The sequence below is a fragment of the Taeniopygia guttata genome, chromosome 14, assembly GCF_048771995.1.
Source record: "Taeniopygia guttata chromosome 14, bTaeGut7.mat, whole genome shotgun sequence".
NCBI classification, from domain to species: domain Eukaryota; kingdom Metazoa; phylum Chordata; class Aves; order Passeriformes; family Estrildidae; genus Taeniopygia; species Taeniopygia guttata.
In genome coordinates, this window is record NC_133039.1 from 541,615 (window position 1) to 559,392 (window position 17,778).

The 17,778-nt window shown below is 42.7% G+C and overlaps 1 protein-coding gene across 2 annotated transcripts; it reads right to left on the bottom strand.

Moving 5' to 3' along the window:
* Window positions 1-14: 14 nt before the first annotated feature.
* GPRC5B (G protein-coupled receptor class C group 5 member B) lies at window positions 15-16,333 on the bottom strand. Of its 2 annotated transcripts, none has more exons than XM_041719049.2 (4): window positions 16,100-16,333; window positions 9,187-10,196; window positions 4,616-4,728; window positions 15-3,279 (listed from the first exon to the last, which is right to left on the bottom strand). In XM_041719049.2, exons 2-4 carry the CDS (start codon window positions 10,190-10,192, stop codon window positions 3,235-3,237), a joined length of 1,164 nt encoding a protein of 387 aa, XP_041574983.2. In that variant the 5' UTR covers window positions 10,193-10,196; window positions 16,100-16,333; the 3' UTR covers window positions 15-3,234. The 2 variants fall into 2 exon arrangements, with proteins under 2 accessions (XP_041574983.2, XP_030141145.2); XM_030285285.4 differs by having other exon boundaries at window positions 9,187-10,200.
* Between the last annotated feature and the right edge of the window lie 1,445 nt (window positions 16,334-17,778).

Here is a 17,778-nt window from a genome sequence, read left to right on the forward strand (position 1 = left end):
AGTGGACACAAACATTGTAAGTAAATAGTAAAGCCTTTATTCTCGTTAAGAACAGCATTTTGAAAATAAAACATTTGCCCATGCTTTACAACCTTTGTAGTTTTGTATACTTATGTACAGTCATCATGGTACACATTGATTGTCTTGAAAATCCTTTAAAGATGTCCTTAATAAGATACCAGTATGCAACAATCAGCGGAAAAAAGGGTACGTTATAAAACACACGTTAATACATTTAATAAATACATATTATCTATCAAAAATGAGCTTTTGCTCTCATCAATTAATAAAAAGCACCTGCTTTGTAATCCTGTAAGTTGGTAGAATAATCCAATTGTTTTATTATAAAAGCTACAATGCTCCCTTTTGTATGGCCTTTGGTTAGACCCAAGGCATCGAGCTCAAACAAAGCCAACCAAGATGCCTGTGTTTAGACTAAAAGCAGACACAGCTAATTCTATAGTATTTCATGTACCTTGTTTATAGAAACAGCTGGATGTGTTGAGAGTGTTCTTCTGAAGATGCTACATATTTTCTGGCAAGTGTCAAACACGCTCAACCCATCTGAAAGCGGGACACGATCTGTAGGACTTGGAACTCTTTTCCTGCCATTGATCAAAAGCTGGTCATTTTAAATCTTGTTTTGCTAACAGATGCTTTTTGATTTCCTTTTTCTGCATGGAAACACCATGAGCACATAACCATCAAGGGACAACATAGTAGCTTTTATAGTATAAAAGCTAATTATAATCAGGAGAACTGCGAAAGGCTTGTGCTTAGTTACTTATTCATGTTGTTCACAGATGCTCTACATTCTAGAAAACTTTCAAAAAAGGCAAAAGTAAATACTGTAACAAAAATATAAGTTAACATAAAGGTGCCTTTCTTCAATTACAGTTTTATTTTGGAGCATTTTACATCACAGACTAGTGACTTACAAAAAAAAGTTGCTCATTACTAATTGTATAAAGTTGGAAAATAAAGACCCTCCTAAATCTATTGCCACACTTTCACCACCACACATTAAACCCAATCCTGCTAATTTTTAATTCAGTGAATAGTCCACATGACTAACCCAGTGAGACTAGTCATGTGAATTGCAGTTTGTAAGATCTGGCCATATCTTTGCATAAGCCCTGAAATTCCAAACAACTTCATCAGAAGCAGGATTGGGAATTCTATTTATCAATTCAGTCACATCTAGAAAAAGAAAAAGCAAGTTTCTTAAGATAACAATGTCCTGTATAGATTTTGTCAAAGGTCTGTAAAATGTGTATTATAATTCATAAGTCTTGGTTGTAGCATGATAAACTTTTTAAAAGAAACCTATCCTACCATTTATGCCATGGTCATCTTATATGTTTTTATGGTAAGAGTTTTACAAGGGATTTTTTTCTAACTGATTTTTAAAAGCAAAATTCTGCAGGCAAGTGGTGGCAATAATTTTTTTTATTGTTCCAAATTACGTGTCTTCTGGGTGGCTATCATTATCTTAAATATCTTATTTGATCAACGCTCTGCTCATAACAAGCAAAATGTATTTCTAAGTCACTGGATAGCATGCAATATCCACCCCTACCCTACTTGGTTACTAAGGCCATCTAGTTACATACAAAATGAAATAAAGGATCCCTAAAACAAGCACATGCTTCCTTTGCCTCGAGGAGGGGAGGGCAGGGGGGAGCTGACATACTCCTTCACTCATGCATGACAGAAAAACATTGCTTCTGGAGGAGAAGGGCTTTGAAATAAAACCCCATAAGATGATCATGGCAAGAATGGCAATAGATATTTTCCCATATATATATATACATATATCTGTGTGCAACACTTAGGGACTGGTCTTGCAGCCTCTGTACCTTACGAAGACCTACTGGTGTCCATGGGACTACTCGTGGGAGTACAGGTCTGCAGGACTAGGCTCCTAATTCAGTAGAAATGGAGGTACATGAGGGATCAGGAAGACTCTTGAAAAATAAAAAGCTTGTCTTTCTTCTACAGTATACAGCAAGTAACTTCTCTCTGTGAAGCTACTAAGCTATTCAGTTATTTGTACTTTTTTTTTAGTTTGAAAATATATATTTTTATTACAGCATATGCAAAGTTTAATTGTTATACGTTTCCTATGCCTTCAAGTAAAAACAATTAGCTTTTAGTATTGAGGAAAGCTAAGATTAACATTGGCCAAACAGTAAGGATACAGTGATGTTTTCAATGTCCGATATGTATTAAATGTTAAAGAAAGGAATGATTGCTTGAACATAATGAAAAACCATGGCACAACAAATGGGCAATGGGAACTGTTTAAATAACCTGGAGAAAACGAAGATGAAAAGCTTTGAAAAGTCTGCCTTATATCAACTCAAGAAAATGGACGGGGAGGGGAGGACTAGGGAAGAAACCACCTTAAATAAACAAAAACAACAACAAACCACCTCCAGCACAGAGATTCTACTCTCTAGGCACTAAATGCACAACCACATGTAAATGCACGAACAACTGCAGTGGAGGGGAGCGGACCGCTCGTACGAACGGGGGCTCGGGGGTCTCACCCTCTGCGCTGCCAGCCCTGCCTGACCCCCGGCCCGGCCCAGCCCGGCCCAGCTCAGCCCGGCCCGGCCCAAACCAGCCCAAACATCCCTCGGGCAGCGCCTTGGGCTCGCCCCAGGGCTCATCCCTGCGGCCGGGCGCTGCCCCACGCGTGTGCCGGGCCCCACGCGTGTGCCGGGCCCCAGGAGCCCACGGAACAGCTCGGCAGGCAGCCAGCGCGGGACTTCCCGTGGCCTTGGAAATGACAGCAAAAGGAGGAAAACGGAAAGAAATCCCGCGTGTTTTCACACCGTAGCGGCAATCTCTTGTGGCAACATGAATTAAGTTTAGGTGAGAGGAAGGTATTTTGCAAGCAACTGGCAACTACCAAAACCAGGCTTGCCTGGCACACAAATTACAGACAGGAGAATATCTTACACTTCAGAATACAATATCCCCTCTGCCAATTTAAGGTGTGCCTACTTCTGTTTTAAATTAGATTCAGCTTCGGTTTTACAATTTTGCTTTTGCAATTCTCCATTCAGTGGTGTTCACATTTAGGCAAAATCCTCAGCAGGATTTAGAAAGATCCTGGATGTTTTGTTGCTTTGTTCTGGTACTGTTATGGATTCCTTCCCTCAAAGACACACTGCCAGGGAACAACATCTGCAACAAGGATTCTTACTCTCTACAGCCTACAGCCTTTCACCAGAGGTGTCGTCCAGTGTAACTTGGCGGAGCAGTTGGTATCTGGAAATAAGGATAATAAACCCATAACTGAGAGATCTAGACTGTTCAAAAATCAGTGTTATCACGCTACAGGTACACAACAAGCTTTCCAGATGGTAGTTCTAGAGCAAAGCGATACAAAGAAACTCATCTTCCACCCATACAGTGCATTTTTCTCTCTGTAAAACCATGACTATATATACACATGGGCTTTGTATCCAGCTCAGAATAAAGCAATACAAACAAAACAAATTCTAAAGCTTCTCATCCTTTAACTGCCTTCTCCCTGAGCTGCACATTCTGGCAGAGATGAATTAAAACATCAGAAAGATGCAATCCATTAATGACAGCAAAGCCAAGCCTTTTCATTTTACTCAAGTTTACATGTTTCACAGAGTCTTACCCACGGGGAATTCTTGTATCTATTACCTCTTGTCCACTAAAATCAACCAAAACTTTACTTACTTAAAAACAAAACCAAACCTCCAATCAGTTCATTTTAAACTGGTTTTAAATGTAGAGGTTGAGTTATGGAATCAGCTCATGATTCAAAAGAAAGAAAGCCCAACTCACATGAGCACAAACTGGCTCATGAGTAGATTTTTAAGAAGCATGTAAATATGCATGGAAAATGTGGGGATGAAAATTTTTCTTTTTCAACAGTATGCCTTCTACATGAAATGTCTTAGGTGAAAATTAGACATAATGTGAAAAACATTTGTAAAGTCTGTTTGGCATCACTATATAAATCTTACAACAACCAGGCTGCAAAATACAGGTCTATCAAAGATATGCCAAACCATTGTCCAAGGAAGAAAAATTGATGCTATTAACATGAAAATATTCTATATTCCTCTTTTATGAATCCCTTTTCAAAATATGTACAAATATGTAAGTTACAAAGAATTATGTGTATTTTACAAGAAAATGGAATATATGTGAGAGACAACCATTATCTACAATTATTTAAAGTAATGTACTCTCTGAAAACATCTGTGTAACTCACACCATCTTGAAAAAAATCAGGTTAGAAATGGTGTCACTTAATAGTTATGTTAAATACCTTAACACAAATTTAATTTGAAAGGGCCATTGAATATGTTGACTTGCAAAAAAACTTGGTTCACTGAAGCTGCACTGCTAAATGTGAATAGCCAAGTAAACATATGCAAAATACTTGTTAACTACATATTTTCTAGAGGGAAGGGAAACATTACATGCATACTTGCTGCCTTAAATTTTCATTTATAGGTTTCCCCCTGCTGTGAATAAGCTAAAGCAGGTTTTTCAATTAGTAATGGTTGTATATCTCAGTGCATTTCAAAGATTTCTTAAATCATCACATTTTGATACTTACAGTCCCACCATTTAGCACAACTGCCATCTCAGTTGGCTGATAAACATTGCTTCTAAAAGGAGCACTAGGCCGGCTTCCCAAACTGCCGTTCCGAAATCCCGCCGTTCTTAGCGCTGTTTGGAAAAGAGAGAGCACTCTTAGAACACAATTAAAGCTGTGCAATCACAGAGTCTTTTCCCTCCAGTTTAGTTATTGGGAACTTTGCCACTGATTTTAACTTTCATGTTGCTTTCGAACAGCTGTTTCCCTTACATGTTGGGAATGGATCTCAGAAAAATCAGATTTACATTAAATGAATTGTTTCTAAGGAGGGGGAAAAAAGAACCAAATTTTTGAAGCTTGCTTAATCTCATTTCAGTGGGAGCTCAGTGTCTTTAGTCACCAAACCTGTGATGTATCTTGCACAATTTGTTTTGCAAAGTGCTCCCTGAGTTGGTCTGGATACTGTGGGGTTAAGTAAAATGTGTTACAGACTTTGCTTTCTATCAAACTCAGTGGACAGGGATCCAAAGCCTTGCTCAAGCCAGTAAGCAATGCTCACAACCCCCTGAGCATTACTTCAGCATGACTAGCACATAAGGGTTTTCCAGATGTTTCAGATTATATTTACTCTGAGAAACTAAAAAGATGGAGTAAATATTGCTTTTGAACAGCTTAAACATGGCAAATCACTGAAGCCAAAGAGAAGATACTGAGTGTCCTTTTGAATGTTTATACCAGGAACAAAACAGTCTCCCCATTAATTTTAGTACAAGTTTGGGTTCAAGATGTAAATTCTGAATGAGATATGCATAATGAGGGACATGCTGCTCTCTCTAAAGCAGTCTGAGGATTGGCACATACAAACTCCCTCTTTAATTTTGAGGGTAAATAATGACTTCAGCGAACTCAAGACGTGGCCAGGGAACAGAGCTCATTTATCCACACAATGTGCGTGGTCACAACGGGCAAAACTCATCTGTCAGCTGCTAAATATAAACATGCCCAGTTCAGGCACCTGGGGCAAGAACTTCTCTTAGATTTAGTTCCAATTACAATTCTACAGTCTCTGGCTGAAATCATGAATGAGCTGAAATTTATGAAAATTTCAGCAGAGACTTTAATGGGGCCAGGATTTATCTCCAATGTAGTTGCTCTGTGTAGAAGATTTAAATGGATCCTAGTGCCATATGCTGTCCTCTATCCACTGCTACTTCTCTCTTTGGGAGTTGTGCACCAAGATGAAGCACAGTACTGATTTAGCATGGAAATTTAGAAATTCCACCCTGCAAATGCTCAGCTGTTGACATCAGATACATATAGACCCTCACTTGCTCTCTATTTGGAAATTACATATTTTTGCAGAACACTGGGAGAAAAAATTATGAAAATGCCTAAACTGGAACTAAATATTTTTTATTAGATATTTAACCATCTCAAGGTCAGTAACTTTTTTTTTGCTATTTGACTGCTTCTTTTGTGATAAACACACATGATTGCACTGGTATTTGCTAGTACACGCAGACACAAAAAAAAACCTGTATCATGCACACCATCATAAAAGTATTTATACAGGATATTTACACAAAATATATGTCATCATTTCAAAGCTATCTTAAAGAGCCAGTAAATTCAATTTCACATTGCTAAATTTTCCCCATTACTGCAAACAGCTACACTTTTTTGAGGTGAGAATCTGTGACAAAGCTTGTAGGCAAAATACTCATTTTGGATTCTTTTTCTCACACCAGTTTTACTATTTTTCCTTGTACTTTTTACATTACTAATTAATAAATCCACTTGCATAGGGTATGTATAGGTAAAAAAACAAGCAGTACTGAGGATATTTGATATTGTCAATGCCTCTTTTTAACACTTTTGAAATTTTGTTCACTTTGCTTTTAGGCATTGGCTGTGACGATGACTGGTAGTACTAGAAGTTATTAAATGAAATTTAATGATACCAGAGCTGCTTGGGCTTGGGTTTCCTGACAGCTGTAGCATTCTACATTTCACATCCAGATTTCTCTTGTTTAAGGAAAATTCTCTCTGCCTACAGAGGCTGCCCTACTAGTGTGCACTGCACTTCCAAAGGGCACTGGGAACTCAGTCAACTGCCCTTTGTCCTGGCTTCCTAAAGACTTTAATATAAGTTTAGAAGGCACACCTATGAAAATAACTCTTCTAAAGAGATATTTCAACCTATCATATCCCAGATTTGTATGCTCTTTAAATGATGTTTACGTTAGTGACTTTAAAATAGGTTTGCTTTATTAATGTTTAATGTTGTTCCTGGAATAGAGCAGCTCTTGTTGCAATGCACACCTTGAAGGTACATTTTTGCTAAGAAAGAAGGAATCAAGGAGGAAATATGCTTGTTTGAACCTGAATGCTGTTCAGATTCCTGAAATGCTGCTTAAAATCTTTAAAAAGAGCAAAGTTATGAAATTGTTTTATACAAATATTAGTGGAAATAAAAAGAATTAATGGAAAATATGTTTGTCCAGGCATATTTTCTACTTTTAACTATTTACTGAAACAAGTATTACAGTTTTCTGCTTAGCATGTCTTCCAAACTTTACAACTAGTAGATCTTCCATTCTTAAACACCATTCTTAAGTATGAAGTAGTTGAAGAAAGTACCCTTCCAATAATTCCTAAACTCTTGATGATGAATTCTCAAACTGAGTCTGATTAAATGGATGAAAGAAGAGAACATTCTCTTCATACCTGCAGAGCCAATTGCTCACAGCCTCCAGGTGCTTTGCCACTGACAACCATCAGCACGGGGATCTGACTTAGTGACTTGGTTATTATTAAAGTATTTATTTTAAGTCTCTACCATGCTACTAAGGTTTTTCTCCAAACACTGCTGTCCCAAGCCAGTCCCTAAAGAACTGCTGCAAAGAATATTTAATCTGTTTTGATGTATAAAAATTCCTATATGCCATGGGAATAAGAATGACAGGCACTTATTACAGTATACATTAACAAGGGCATCAGATAAGGAAAGCTATTTTGTATTGTACTATAATTCAGATAGATTAAAACAGAACATAAATTGCAGTATAATGATTTTGTAGCTATCATACATCTATCCATTTCACAGAAAAAACCTTAATTACTGAATGATTAGATCAAAAAGGAGTTTCCAGTTCTTTTTTAAAAATGCATCCATGAATGGGAATGATACAGAGTGAGAGATCCAATTTTGTTCTTAGATCTGCCTTAGCCAGAAATAGCTTCACTGAAGCCACTGCAGTTACTTTACTATGAAATTAATTAAAAAAAAAAAAAACAGCATAAAAAAAAAAAAAGAAAAAAAAAAAAAAAAAAAAAAAAAGAGTGGTTTTAACAGTCCACAGTGCAACTGCCTCTTGCTTTGGAACATTAGTAATAACAACCTTCTTTTATACATGTGATTTTTTTTGTTTTACTACTGCCCTCATGGTATCTACTCACAGAACAAACTTCCCTACTAGAAAGAGACCTTTAAAATTCCTGCTAAAAAACTTAGAGGAAAAAATGCCTTCCTGACCCGACACTGTGCGAAACAGAAGTGCTGTTTTCCTCTGTGGCTGGTCAGTACCCAGGGACACATCAAACCCAGAGGAAATCAAAGACACATGAAGGTGCATAGGAAGGTGAAGTGCCTGGACCACTTGCCCTAAGCCTTTTTCAGGGGCTGCCAGAGCAATGTGGCAACTGCTGCCTGGGCTACCAGGCCAGTATTCTTCTCAATTAGAGGGAAAATATCAGTGTGGCTTGTAACAAAATCCTTTATCCAGGTGTGGGGCAGCAGCAGACCACAACCCCCTGGGAACCCCAGAGGGCTCCTGCTCCCCACTGCGGGTCACAGAGGCAGCGCTGGCATTTCTGACACGGGGTGAACCTTCAGCAAGGCTTTGGGTCTCTGAAGCACCCAGCTGTGGCTGCTCCGTTCAGCAATCACTCAAAAACATTTCCACTGCAAATTTTAATGATATGTGATCTACAACAAGGAAGGCAAATTACCTCAAAACCCCTGTGAAACCTCAGATGTTGAAGCCTTCAGAACAAAGGCTGTGTTTGAACTGTCTGTAAGCCACTAGGCATTTTTCCCCCACAAGGACATAAAGTGGCACTGAATCTATTTCAATGGAAAGGTAATTAATAACAATTATTTTGTTGCTCAAATGGTTGAGCAATTTGTAATACAGACCACTTCATTTTTTTCTGAAGTTTTGGGAAAATATTTTGTATCAAATGTTGAAAACTCCTAATTACAAAAAATGTCATTTAAATTATTTAAAGGTTATTTTTTCCACAATGATTTTTTTTTTATTCTTTTGGTGTTACCTTTGCATTTTAAGTTGTTCCATTTTTCAAAGAAAAATCAACATGCATAAGATAATTTTAACCATTGTATTGTTTGCATTTTTTTTCCTCTCTAACTAGATGATTTCTTAATGAAAATTGTAAAAGGGAACAAGGTGTAGTATGGAAATTATTGTTTTTATCATGACCTTTGTTTTAAATACCTGAAAAATGTCTCATACAGAGAGTCTTCTTTACACTACAAAAAAATATAGTCCTTTATAGCCAATTTTTACCTGCATTATGTTCATCCATTGAAAAGGCTTTATTTTCCATGTAGCTCCGAGGAAGCTGTATATCTTCCTCAAAAGTGGTTTCACGCATCCTTGGCTGTGAAGTGTCAAAATAATTGGGTGTGTTTTCCTGCTGTGATGGAAGGATGGTACAGTGGACCTCTGGGATGGCATGAAAGATAACAAACACCCAGCCACTGGACACCAGTGCAATAGCCAGAGTGGGATCACTCCATTTGTCTCTTCTCTGGAGCTCGGCATTACCGAAGAGGTACATAGTCATCCAGGCTACCCAGATCAGAATGGAAAAGAAAAGCGTTATAATGAGGCATACTCCGTTCTTCTTCCATTTCTTAAACTTCCCACAGAGAGTGAAAAACGAAAATCCCATGGTAAATACCATCAGGAACATAACGTAAATGGAAGCCATCACAAAATCCATGGGCTCGTAGCTGCAGGCCAGCTTGTTATCTCTGACAATGGTCAGGATCAGCCACTCGGTTGCGATGATGACCTGCACCAGCATCAGGCAGGTGGCCACCCCGGCCAGGTGCCAGCCAGACGGGCTCTTCCCATGGCGAACGAGTCTGCGAAGCCTCCAGGCCTGGGCTAGCAAGCAGGAGAAGCACAAAGCAAAGACAACTCCCCACAGGAACCTTCGGGTAGAGCACACCACTTCATCTTCCTGGATGATGAAAGCAAACGTCAGCCCAAACAGTCCCAGAGTCCCAAAGAGAAAGAGGAAGTGCATTCCCAGGGGGCTCTTCTTCTCTTTGTCCTTGATGAAGGGCAGCCTCACCAGCAAAATCAGCATCAGCAGTAAGGTGGTCAGCACACCTGCCCCTGCCACCGCCTCCAGAACGATCCCCCAGATGGCATCCAGGTCACACAGGTACACGTACTGCGGGAGGAGATCCAGCCCGCACCCTCGGGGAGTGCTGGAGTTCTCTGAAGAGCCATAGCTGATCACCAAGAGGAGGAAGAAACCAATGGCTGGGTAGGTTTTCATTTTTCTGTCTGAGACAACAAAGTATTTGTTTAGCTAGAGCTGAGTTTGGAGGATTTCACAGCCACTGAAGCCCAGCTCGTTTCAGTAGCCCATGTTTACAGTTTTTGCACTGGATCCGAGCTGGCACAGCCTCCCCCAGCCCCTCCAGTGCCCTCCCAAAAGCTGCTTTTGCCTGTTGTACTCAGAATGAAAAGTGACTCATTGCTCTGTTTGCACAGATTGAAAACAACGTTTCCAAACTCTGACCCTGCAAATGGCCTACACCAGCCAGAAAAAAATATGTATCCTGTTGCAAATATTACATTATCTGCAACACTTGGACACTTACTACCTGTTTAAATGTAATATCCCATTCAAATCAAGGTTCTTAAGGCATGTTTAAGTAGCACAGGGCCTGATGCAGGTGTGAGCAATATCACAATTAGACTGTCCCACAGCCTTGCTCCTTTTACTGGAACAAAGACAGAATCAAAACCACTTTTTAAATTACTACTTTTTAAAGGATAAAGCAATCCAAGGAAAATAAACATTGTATATTCAAAAAAAAAAAGAAAAATCTTGTTTTCATGCTTGGTCAATAGGCAGTTATCATATTAATTTATTTCATCCTCTTCCAAAGCCCAGATATTAGATTGCATTTGGAAATGGGAATGGTAGCCTAGAAAAATCCCATGTTCTGTGACAATGGTGTACACATGCAGTGTCATCAATTAACTAATCAAAAATAAATGCCTCATTGTGCTTCTTACCCAGTCCAAAGCCATTCGAAGGAAACAAATAACAAAAACTAGAGCATCTCTTTCTTGGATCCAGAGAGTGGACAATGGCAAACTCTCCAGGAACCCAATACATCCCACTTAACCACTAGGACCATAAGCCTAGACAAATCCCAACTTAGTTTTAGGAGGAACATGGGTTAGGTGCTTCAAAAATACACATTATGGCATTTGCTTTCACTAAGCAAAACAGGGCAAAGGAGATTGTTAAAAAATGTAACCTTTAATTCCCAGTCTGCCTCAGCCACAGCCCTGTAAGGGCAGTCTGGAGTGAACACTGTGAGGAGCAGATCTGAAACCTGACTCTGTTAACCTTCACCAGCAGTTAGTGCTGCAGGTTCCAGCAGGATTCTCCTCGTTGATGTGGGGGACGTTTCAGACTCCCCCTGGTACTGTATGACCACGAGGAAGAAAGGCAGGAATGTTAGTCCATGTGAGCCACACAGCTCATGGGACATGTTCGGGATGCAAAGTGAAAAGCAGACAAACTATCAGGAGCTCTTTTGTAAGCCATACAACAGCCCTAAATACCTGTCCAAAGAGATTTCACAGATTAGAACTGCCTTTAATGAAAACTTAATTGAGAATTGAAAATTATTTAAAGTAGTGGTGCAATGTTGCATTGAGCACTATCAGTCATAACCAACACAAAAACTATTTACATAGACTGTCTGAAACTGTACTGTGTCTCTTAGAGATGAGAACTATGGATTTTCTTGTGCTTTACAATCCTGTAATGGCCAAAGTCAAATCCTGAGCATCAGAATCTTCAAACCAGTGTCGTGATCAATGGCCATTTTCAGCCTCTATCAGGGACAGATGATGAAGCTCAGGATGTTTCCTGTCAGGGGCACCGAGACCGCAAACATGCCACTGTAAACCTGTAATGACTCTCTGGTCTTCACTCACACAGGGTACAAAACATCCCAGTACAAACCATCTCAGAAGTGGAAGCTGTGACAAATAATGTGATGTGGGCTTGGACAAACAGGAAATGGATAATGGGCAATCTCTGCCAGCCCATAGATGTTAATCTTTGCACTGCTGGAAGGGCTGCAATGTTCTAATGGTGCAATGACCTGCTAAGGACAAATTATTTTGTTTTTTCTACCTATCTGTAAGGTACTTTATGGTTGATTGGTAGAATATACACTTTTTTATATCTGATCTGTGTAACAGGTTATTCACTGACTCTGTTGCAACACCCATGTTAAAAACATTGACTTTACAGACAGAAAACTAATCATCAGTGAAATATATTCATTTTTGTATTGAATATACGCTCAATAAACTTCCTTGCCCTTCGAGTACATAATTAACTAGACAAAAACATTCCAAAGATAATTCTCCAATTCCTGTTATGCACAGTCAATTCCTACTGCAACTAGTGAATTTCCTCTTTAGAGCATTTGAAACGTCCTGAAAAGTGTGAAATGGTCAGTGCAATTTCACAGTGACACACGAGGGGGAAATCCACTGGGATCTACTAAGGCAATACCCCAAACCATTTCAAGAAGCAGGAGGTCATGTGGAAAATGATTCAGAATTCATTCTAAATGTCACCCAAACTAGAAACAATAAACAGTCCTAAAGTGAGGGTCATGTTAACTTTCCACTATCCCATCACTTACAAATTATGGTAAGCATGGACTAAATTGCTTCCAATACTAGCTTTGTTTATTAGCTACTGTCTAACGACCTGGGGGGTAATTAATTAAGTGCAAGTATCCCCAGTTCTAGGATATTTTCCAGTTTTCTGGTTACTTTATTCATGTCATGTAACCCTCATGTGATTGAGCTATTCTAGGACAGTCTGTTTCCATGGAGATTGTGCTGCATGGGTAAGCAGTCATATTGTCAGGGCATCATTTGTTTCCTCTTCCTATTTGGAAGTGTTTGGGAGGGGGAAGGGAGAGTTAATGAATTTGAGTATTTCCCCCTCCATGAATAAGTGGTTAGTTTTGGAAAGGGGGAATTAAGCTGTGACAAAATATATTCAGAATTTAAAATACATATTCTGAAATACAGAGGTGTTCAACTCAAGATTTCCCAAGTTACTTTCTACTTTTGGGAAAGCTGATGGGACATAATCTGTGGTCCTCTTAGAAAGGTCACAGATAGCCACAGTACTGACCAAGAAAATCTCTAGGGCTGCTGACAGTTATTCCTGGTGAAATAATTTCCAACCAAGTGTCAGTGAGTCTCACTAATCTCTAGATCCTGCCCAGACCAAAGCTGGCAAGCAGAGCTTGAAGTCTCCAAAGGAAGAATCTTTTCCTCCTAACTGCTATCAACAAAGCAGTTTGTTTCCAACCTGTTTACTATCAATTTCTGCCTAACAGGGTAAAAACAGGCAATATTAATAATCTGCCCCCTGAGACATTACAAGCCAAAAAAAATTCCTTTCTAATACTGATACTCAGCACTGAACACAGACAGTTATAAAAACAAGGGAAAACACTGTTTTCAACACAGAAGTTTGGCAAATAAAAAACTACAACTTCATCTAAAACCACAGATCCTATCATCGTAAGGGAAAACTGTGAAGTTTATTTTTCAGAAAAGTTGTTTTTGCAAAAAAACAGAAATACATCATTATGAGGGTTTTATTAAAATAGCACCTTCCTCAAGCCTGTGCAGTGGGTAGGATGGCAGAATTCTGTGTCTCTTGAGAATTTATGGTAAAATTTTACTGCACATTCTTTTTGGCTGTTACTTAAATCAGTAACTGTAGAGGAAGAGTATTTTTACCTCTTTATGTCTAGATTAGGTCTTACAAAAGTTATGCAAGCTCACAGTAGTAACAATAGCGCTCTATTCGGCTGGCACTTCACTCCTGCTGCCAGAGAGCCACAGTAACACAGGAGTGCCACCGAAACACCCCAGCACAGACACAACCCCTGCATACTCCAATGAACTGTGCACAGGGAACAAAAGTAACTTGAGATTTTTTTTTTCTCTCCCAGATTCCTCTCCAAAATTTTATTTTGGTAAAGCCATTAAGGCAACATACCTGAAACCAGAGCAATCAGGAACACTTACAATCAATATTCTAATCAATAAGCCTTACACATTTTAGACAAAAGAAGCGAACAATTAGCAGGACAGCTTCAAATGCATTACTCAATTTTTGGCTCAAAATCTGCTCTCAATGACAGCTGTAATAACTCCACTGTTTTCTACAGAGTGAAGTCCCCTTCATTACATTCCATTATCTGGCATAGAGTCACTACAGAAATTGCAGAGACAAAGCTGCCCCAGCGGGTACAAACTACAATTACAAGCAACTAAGCAGAAACAGAAAATCTCCTAGTTGTCATCAAAAAGTTGTCACAGTTAAAAATCAATGAGGCTTTCTGTAGCTAAAGTCTTCTGACCAAAGCTTGCAAAGGGATCAAAAAGACACAGCTGTATGCTGCTGCATGATATATACACAGAATAAATGTGTAATCATGCAAATAGTTAAGGTTAGGCTATTCATGGTTAGATGCATTATCTGCTCCTGTACCTGGAGTTCAAATGTTAGTCAACTGACACAGGGAGATGCATTCAATGGCAGAGAAGAAAAAAACAATCGAGTAAATATAAGCAATAATAGCACAAATAGTAACCTGCTCTGCCACCCAAGCAGAAGACTGGTTCACTGTGTGATTTCCAAAAGAAAACAACCCTCGCCACAAAGTGTTGTGGGGAGATGCGAGTGAGTGAGGAATTAATCACAACACAGGATCTCTGCCAGCTGCTTTTGATCAGAACTGAAGAATGAGCTCCAGGACTGATAACAGAGCAGCAACAGCCAAGTTGAGATCAGACTACTCAAGAGACGTGTATATTTCCAGAATAATAATTAATAGTGCAATTGAGCTTTGCAGGCAAAAATACAGCAGTGATTTTGACAGCCCCTGCATCAGATACACATCGTGCTCTGTTACAGCCTCGTGGTTACAGAAGGCAAGACTCCACTCCGAAAAGGATATGCAGAAAAAGTATTGTTTTCATTTAGAAATAACTTTGTGATGCTGAATACCCTATGAAATGAGCTCTCTCATTTTCTAGGAGCTGAATTCCCTGTGGTCAGATCTGTGTATCACGCGTGCCTAGGTACTTCTGACCACAGTGCCTGGTGTTGAATTCACAAGCGATAGCAATCAATTACAGTAATCAACGTTTTTATTTTCTTTGCTAATTCTCAGACTGCTTCTATTTATGTCATAGCCTTCTAGCAGATGGCTATATCTGTCACCTGATTTCTCCTGATGTAGCGAGACAACACTCCAACCCCGATATTCCCTGCTGGTAAGCAGCAAGGGGATCCCCGTTAAACAGCTACTCGGTACTAGCGCTGATTACCGAGCTGGGTGTTTGGGTTCAGCACGCAGGAAATCCTGTTAGCCTTGGGATAAACATTAAGGGCAGGTGTAAACAAAGGGTTCACGTAAGTGCTAAATCCTCTCTCTGCGTGGCTTTGCGGAGAGGTAACATAGAGACAGAGCTTTTATTAACTGGAGAGAAAACTGCTGCGCACCCGCACCCAGCCGGAGCTCCCGCCAGCCCCGGGACCGGACCGCGGCGGCCAGGGGCCAACAAAGGCTCCTTCCCTGTCCCTGTCCCTGTCCCTGTCCCTGTCCCTGAGCTCCCGCTGGGGAATGCGGTGAGGGGCCGGGCTCGGCTCAGCCACCCCCGTCCGACCGCGGTGCGAGGCCAGGCGGCCCCTCCGCGCTCGCCTTAATCCGCTGCAGCCTCCTCCTGCTGGACGACACCTATCTCCCTTCAGCCTCCGCTTGTTGTCCCTTCGCTCATTTCTCTCTTCGGTTTCTTTCTCCCGTCTCTTCCTCCCCCGCCTGTCCCCGCTCTTCTTCCCCATCCTGTCCGAACTCCACTGCCCTCCTCGCCAGCCTTCCGCCCCACTCCCCGCAGCGCAGCCCCCTGCTCCGAGCCCCCCTCGTCCTGCCCTATATCCCGTCTAATCCCCCCCAGGATTCCTATATCCAGCCTGCTGTCTGCTGGCGGCCACCAAGCTAATTCTGCGGGCGGCGCAGGGCGCAGAGCGGGGTGCCCCGGCCCGCAGCCCTACCCCGGGCGCACCCCCGGAGCCGGCCCGGGGCCGCTGTCCCCCCGCCCGCCGGCTCACCCGCTGTCTGCTGCGGCCGGGGGCGGCGGGGCAGCTCTGTGCGCCAGCCCTCCGCGAGTCACATCCCGGCTCCGGCGGCGCGGCGGCTCCGCGGCGGGGAGCGAGCGCAGCGCCCGCGGCGGCTCATGGAGCGCTCGGCCCGGTGCGCGCCCGGCGGAGCGGAGCGGAGCGGAGCGGTGTCCGCCGCGCTCTGCGCCCGCCGCTCCGCCGCTCCGCCGCGCCACGGCCCCGCCGCCAGCCCCCTCCCACCGCCCCGCCCCGCTCGGCACGGCCCGGCACGGCACGGCTCGGCGGGGCAGGGGCACCCGGGACAGGGACGGGGCGTCCCACAGCGCCGGGGCGCCCTGGCTGCGCGGAGCTGCCCGGCTCCAGGGCAGGGGCACGGTGAGGGTGCGGGCTTACACTTACACACACACTGCTCACACCCTGCTCACACACACACACACACACTGCTCACACAGACACACACACACACACACACACACACCGCTCACACAGACACACACACACACACACACTGCTCACACACACCCTGCTCACACACACACACACACACACACACACACACACACCCTGCTCACACACACACACACACACCCCCTGCTCACACACACACACACACCCTGCTCACACACACACACTCAAACACGCTGCCACATCCTCCCAGTGCCCCTCTCCCGCTCCCCAGCCCGTGTGCAGCCGGGCCCGTCCCGGCGCTGAAGCGGGGCTGGCTCGGGGCGCACCGGCACGGCCGCAGCCCTGCGTGCTCCGGTGACACGGGGCAGGACACGGGGGCAGGACACGGACGGGCATTCCTGCCTGCTCCTGCCTCGCAAAGGAATGCGAGAGCGAGGGCTGGGAAGCCCCTCCCGGGCAGGCTGGCGGGGCATGCACGCACCTACGGCCAGCTGTGGGGCTGCAGAGGTGAGGGCTTTTCTGCCCTCTGATAACGGGGGCTTTTTTACGTTCAAACCTTCTCTAGGTGTAGCTTCCGACCTGCCACAGCCGGAGACAACAGCTAAACAAGCATTCGGAAGAGAAAACCTTGGGAGCGTGTGTAGGGTGCAAGCGATGCTTCACACGCAGGGTGGGAGGTCCCGCCAAGGTTCTGGGCTCTGCCCCTGTCTGCCTCCTACCCACAGCGGGCAGCTGCTGTCCTGCTGTTCAGCTTCTCCACAGCTCAACCCTGAGACACTCAGAACCCTTACACAGGGCTTCCCACAAACTCCAGGAGCAGTTATTTGTAGGAGGAAAAGACAGTTTCTGTATATAATGCTCATGAGCCATTTCAACAGCTTAGAGTCCATCTGCCTGACACGTCCATGAACAACAACCTCACCGTGTTGTGCATCCCTGGGTTATGCACCCCTGCATCCCTGGGTTATTCTTCCCCTAAAACCACTAACAACGGTCTGGGCAGGCACAGCTGACACGGCACCAGCAGCAGGGAGTGCCTGGAATGTGTCCTTCCTGAACACCTGCCCTTCTTGCCAGGTTTCCATATCCAGAGCCTTCCACGGGGACATATCTGCCCTGAAACGTGCGTTCTTCAGCGCAGCAGAACTGTAACCTTTAAAAAGACTCTTCCTAACGTGCGTGGGCTTATTTACCTGTCATTTATGATGCCCTGGGGGGTAACCTGAACTTCTCAGCGTGGTTGACAGGGAGTAAATTGGATG

Bases quoted from the DNA above. Each gene is read 5' to 3' on its own strand.
- GPRC5B (XM_041719049.2), bottom strand. From the start codon at position 10,192: ATGAAAACCTACCCAGCCATTGGTTTCTTCCTCCTCTTGGTGATCAGC. The intron at 4,729-9,186 runs GTAAAAATTGGC...TTTTCCAAACAG, and splicing joins AATGGATGAACATAATGCAG to CGCTAAGAACGGCGGGATTT. The intron at 3,280-4,615 runs GTAAGTATCAAA...CCTTATTTCCAG, and splicing joins TTGTGCTAAATGGTGGGACT to ATACCAACTGCTCCGCCAAG.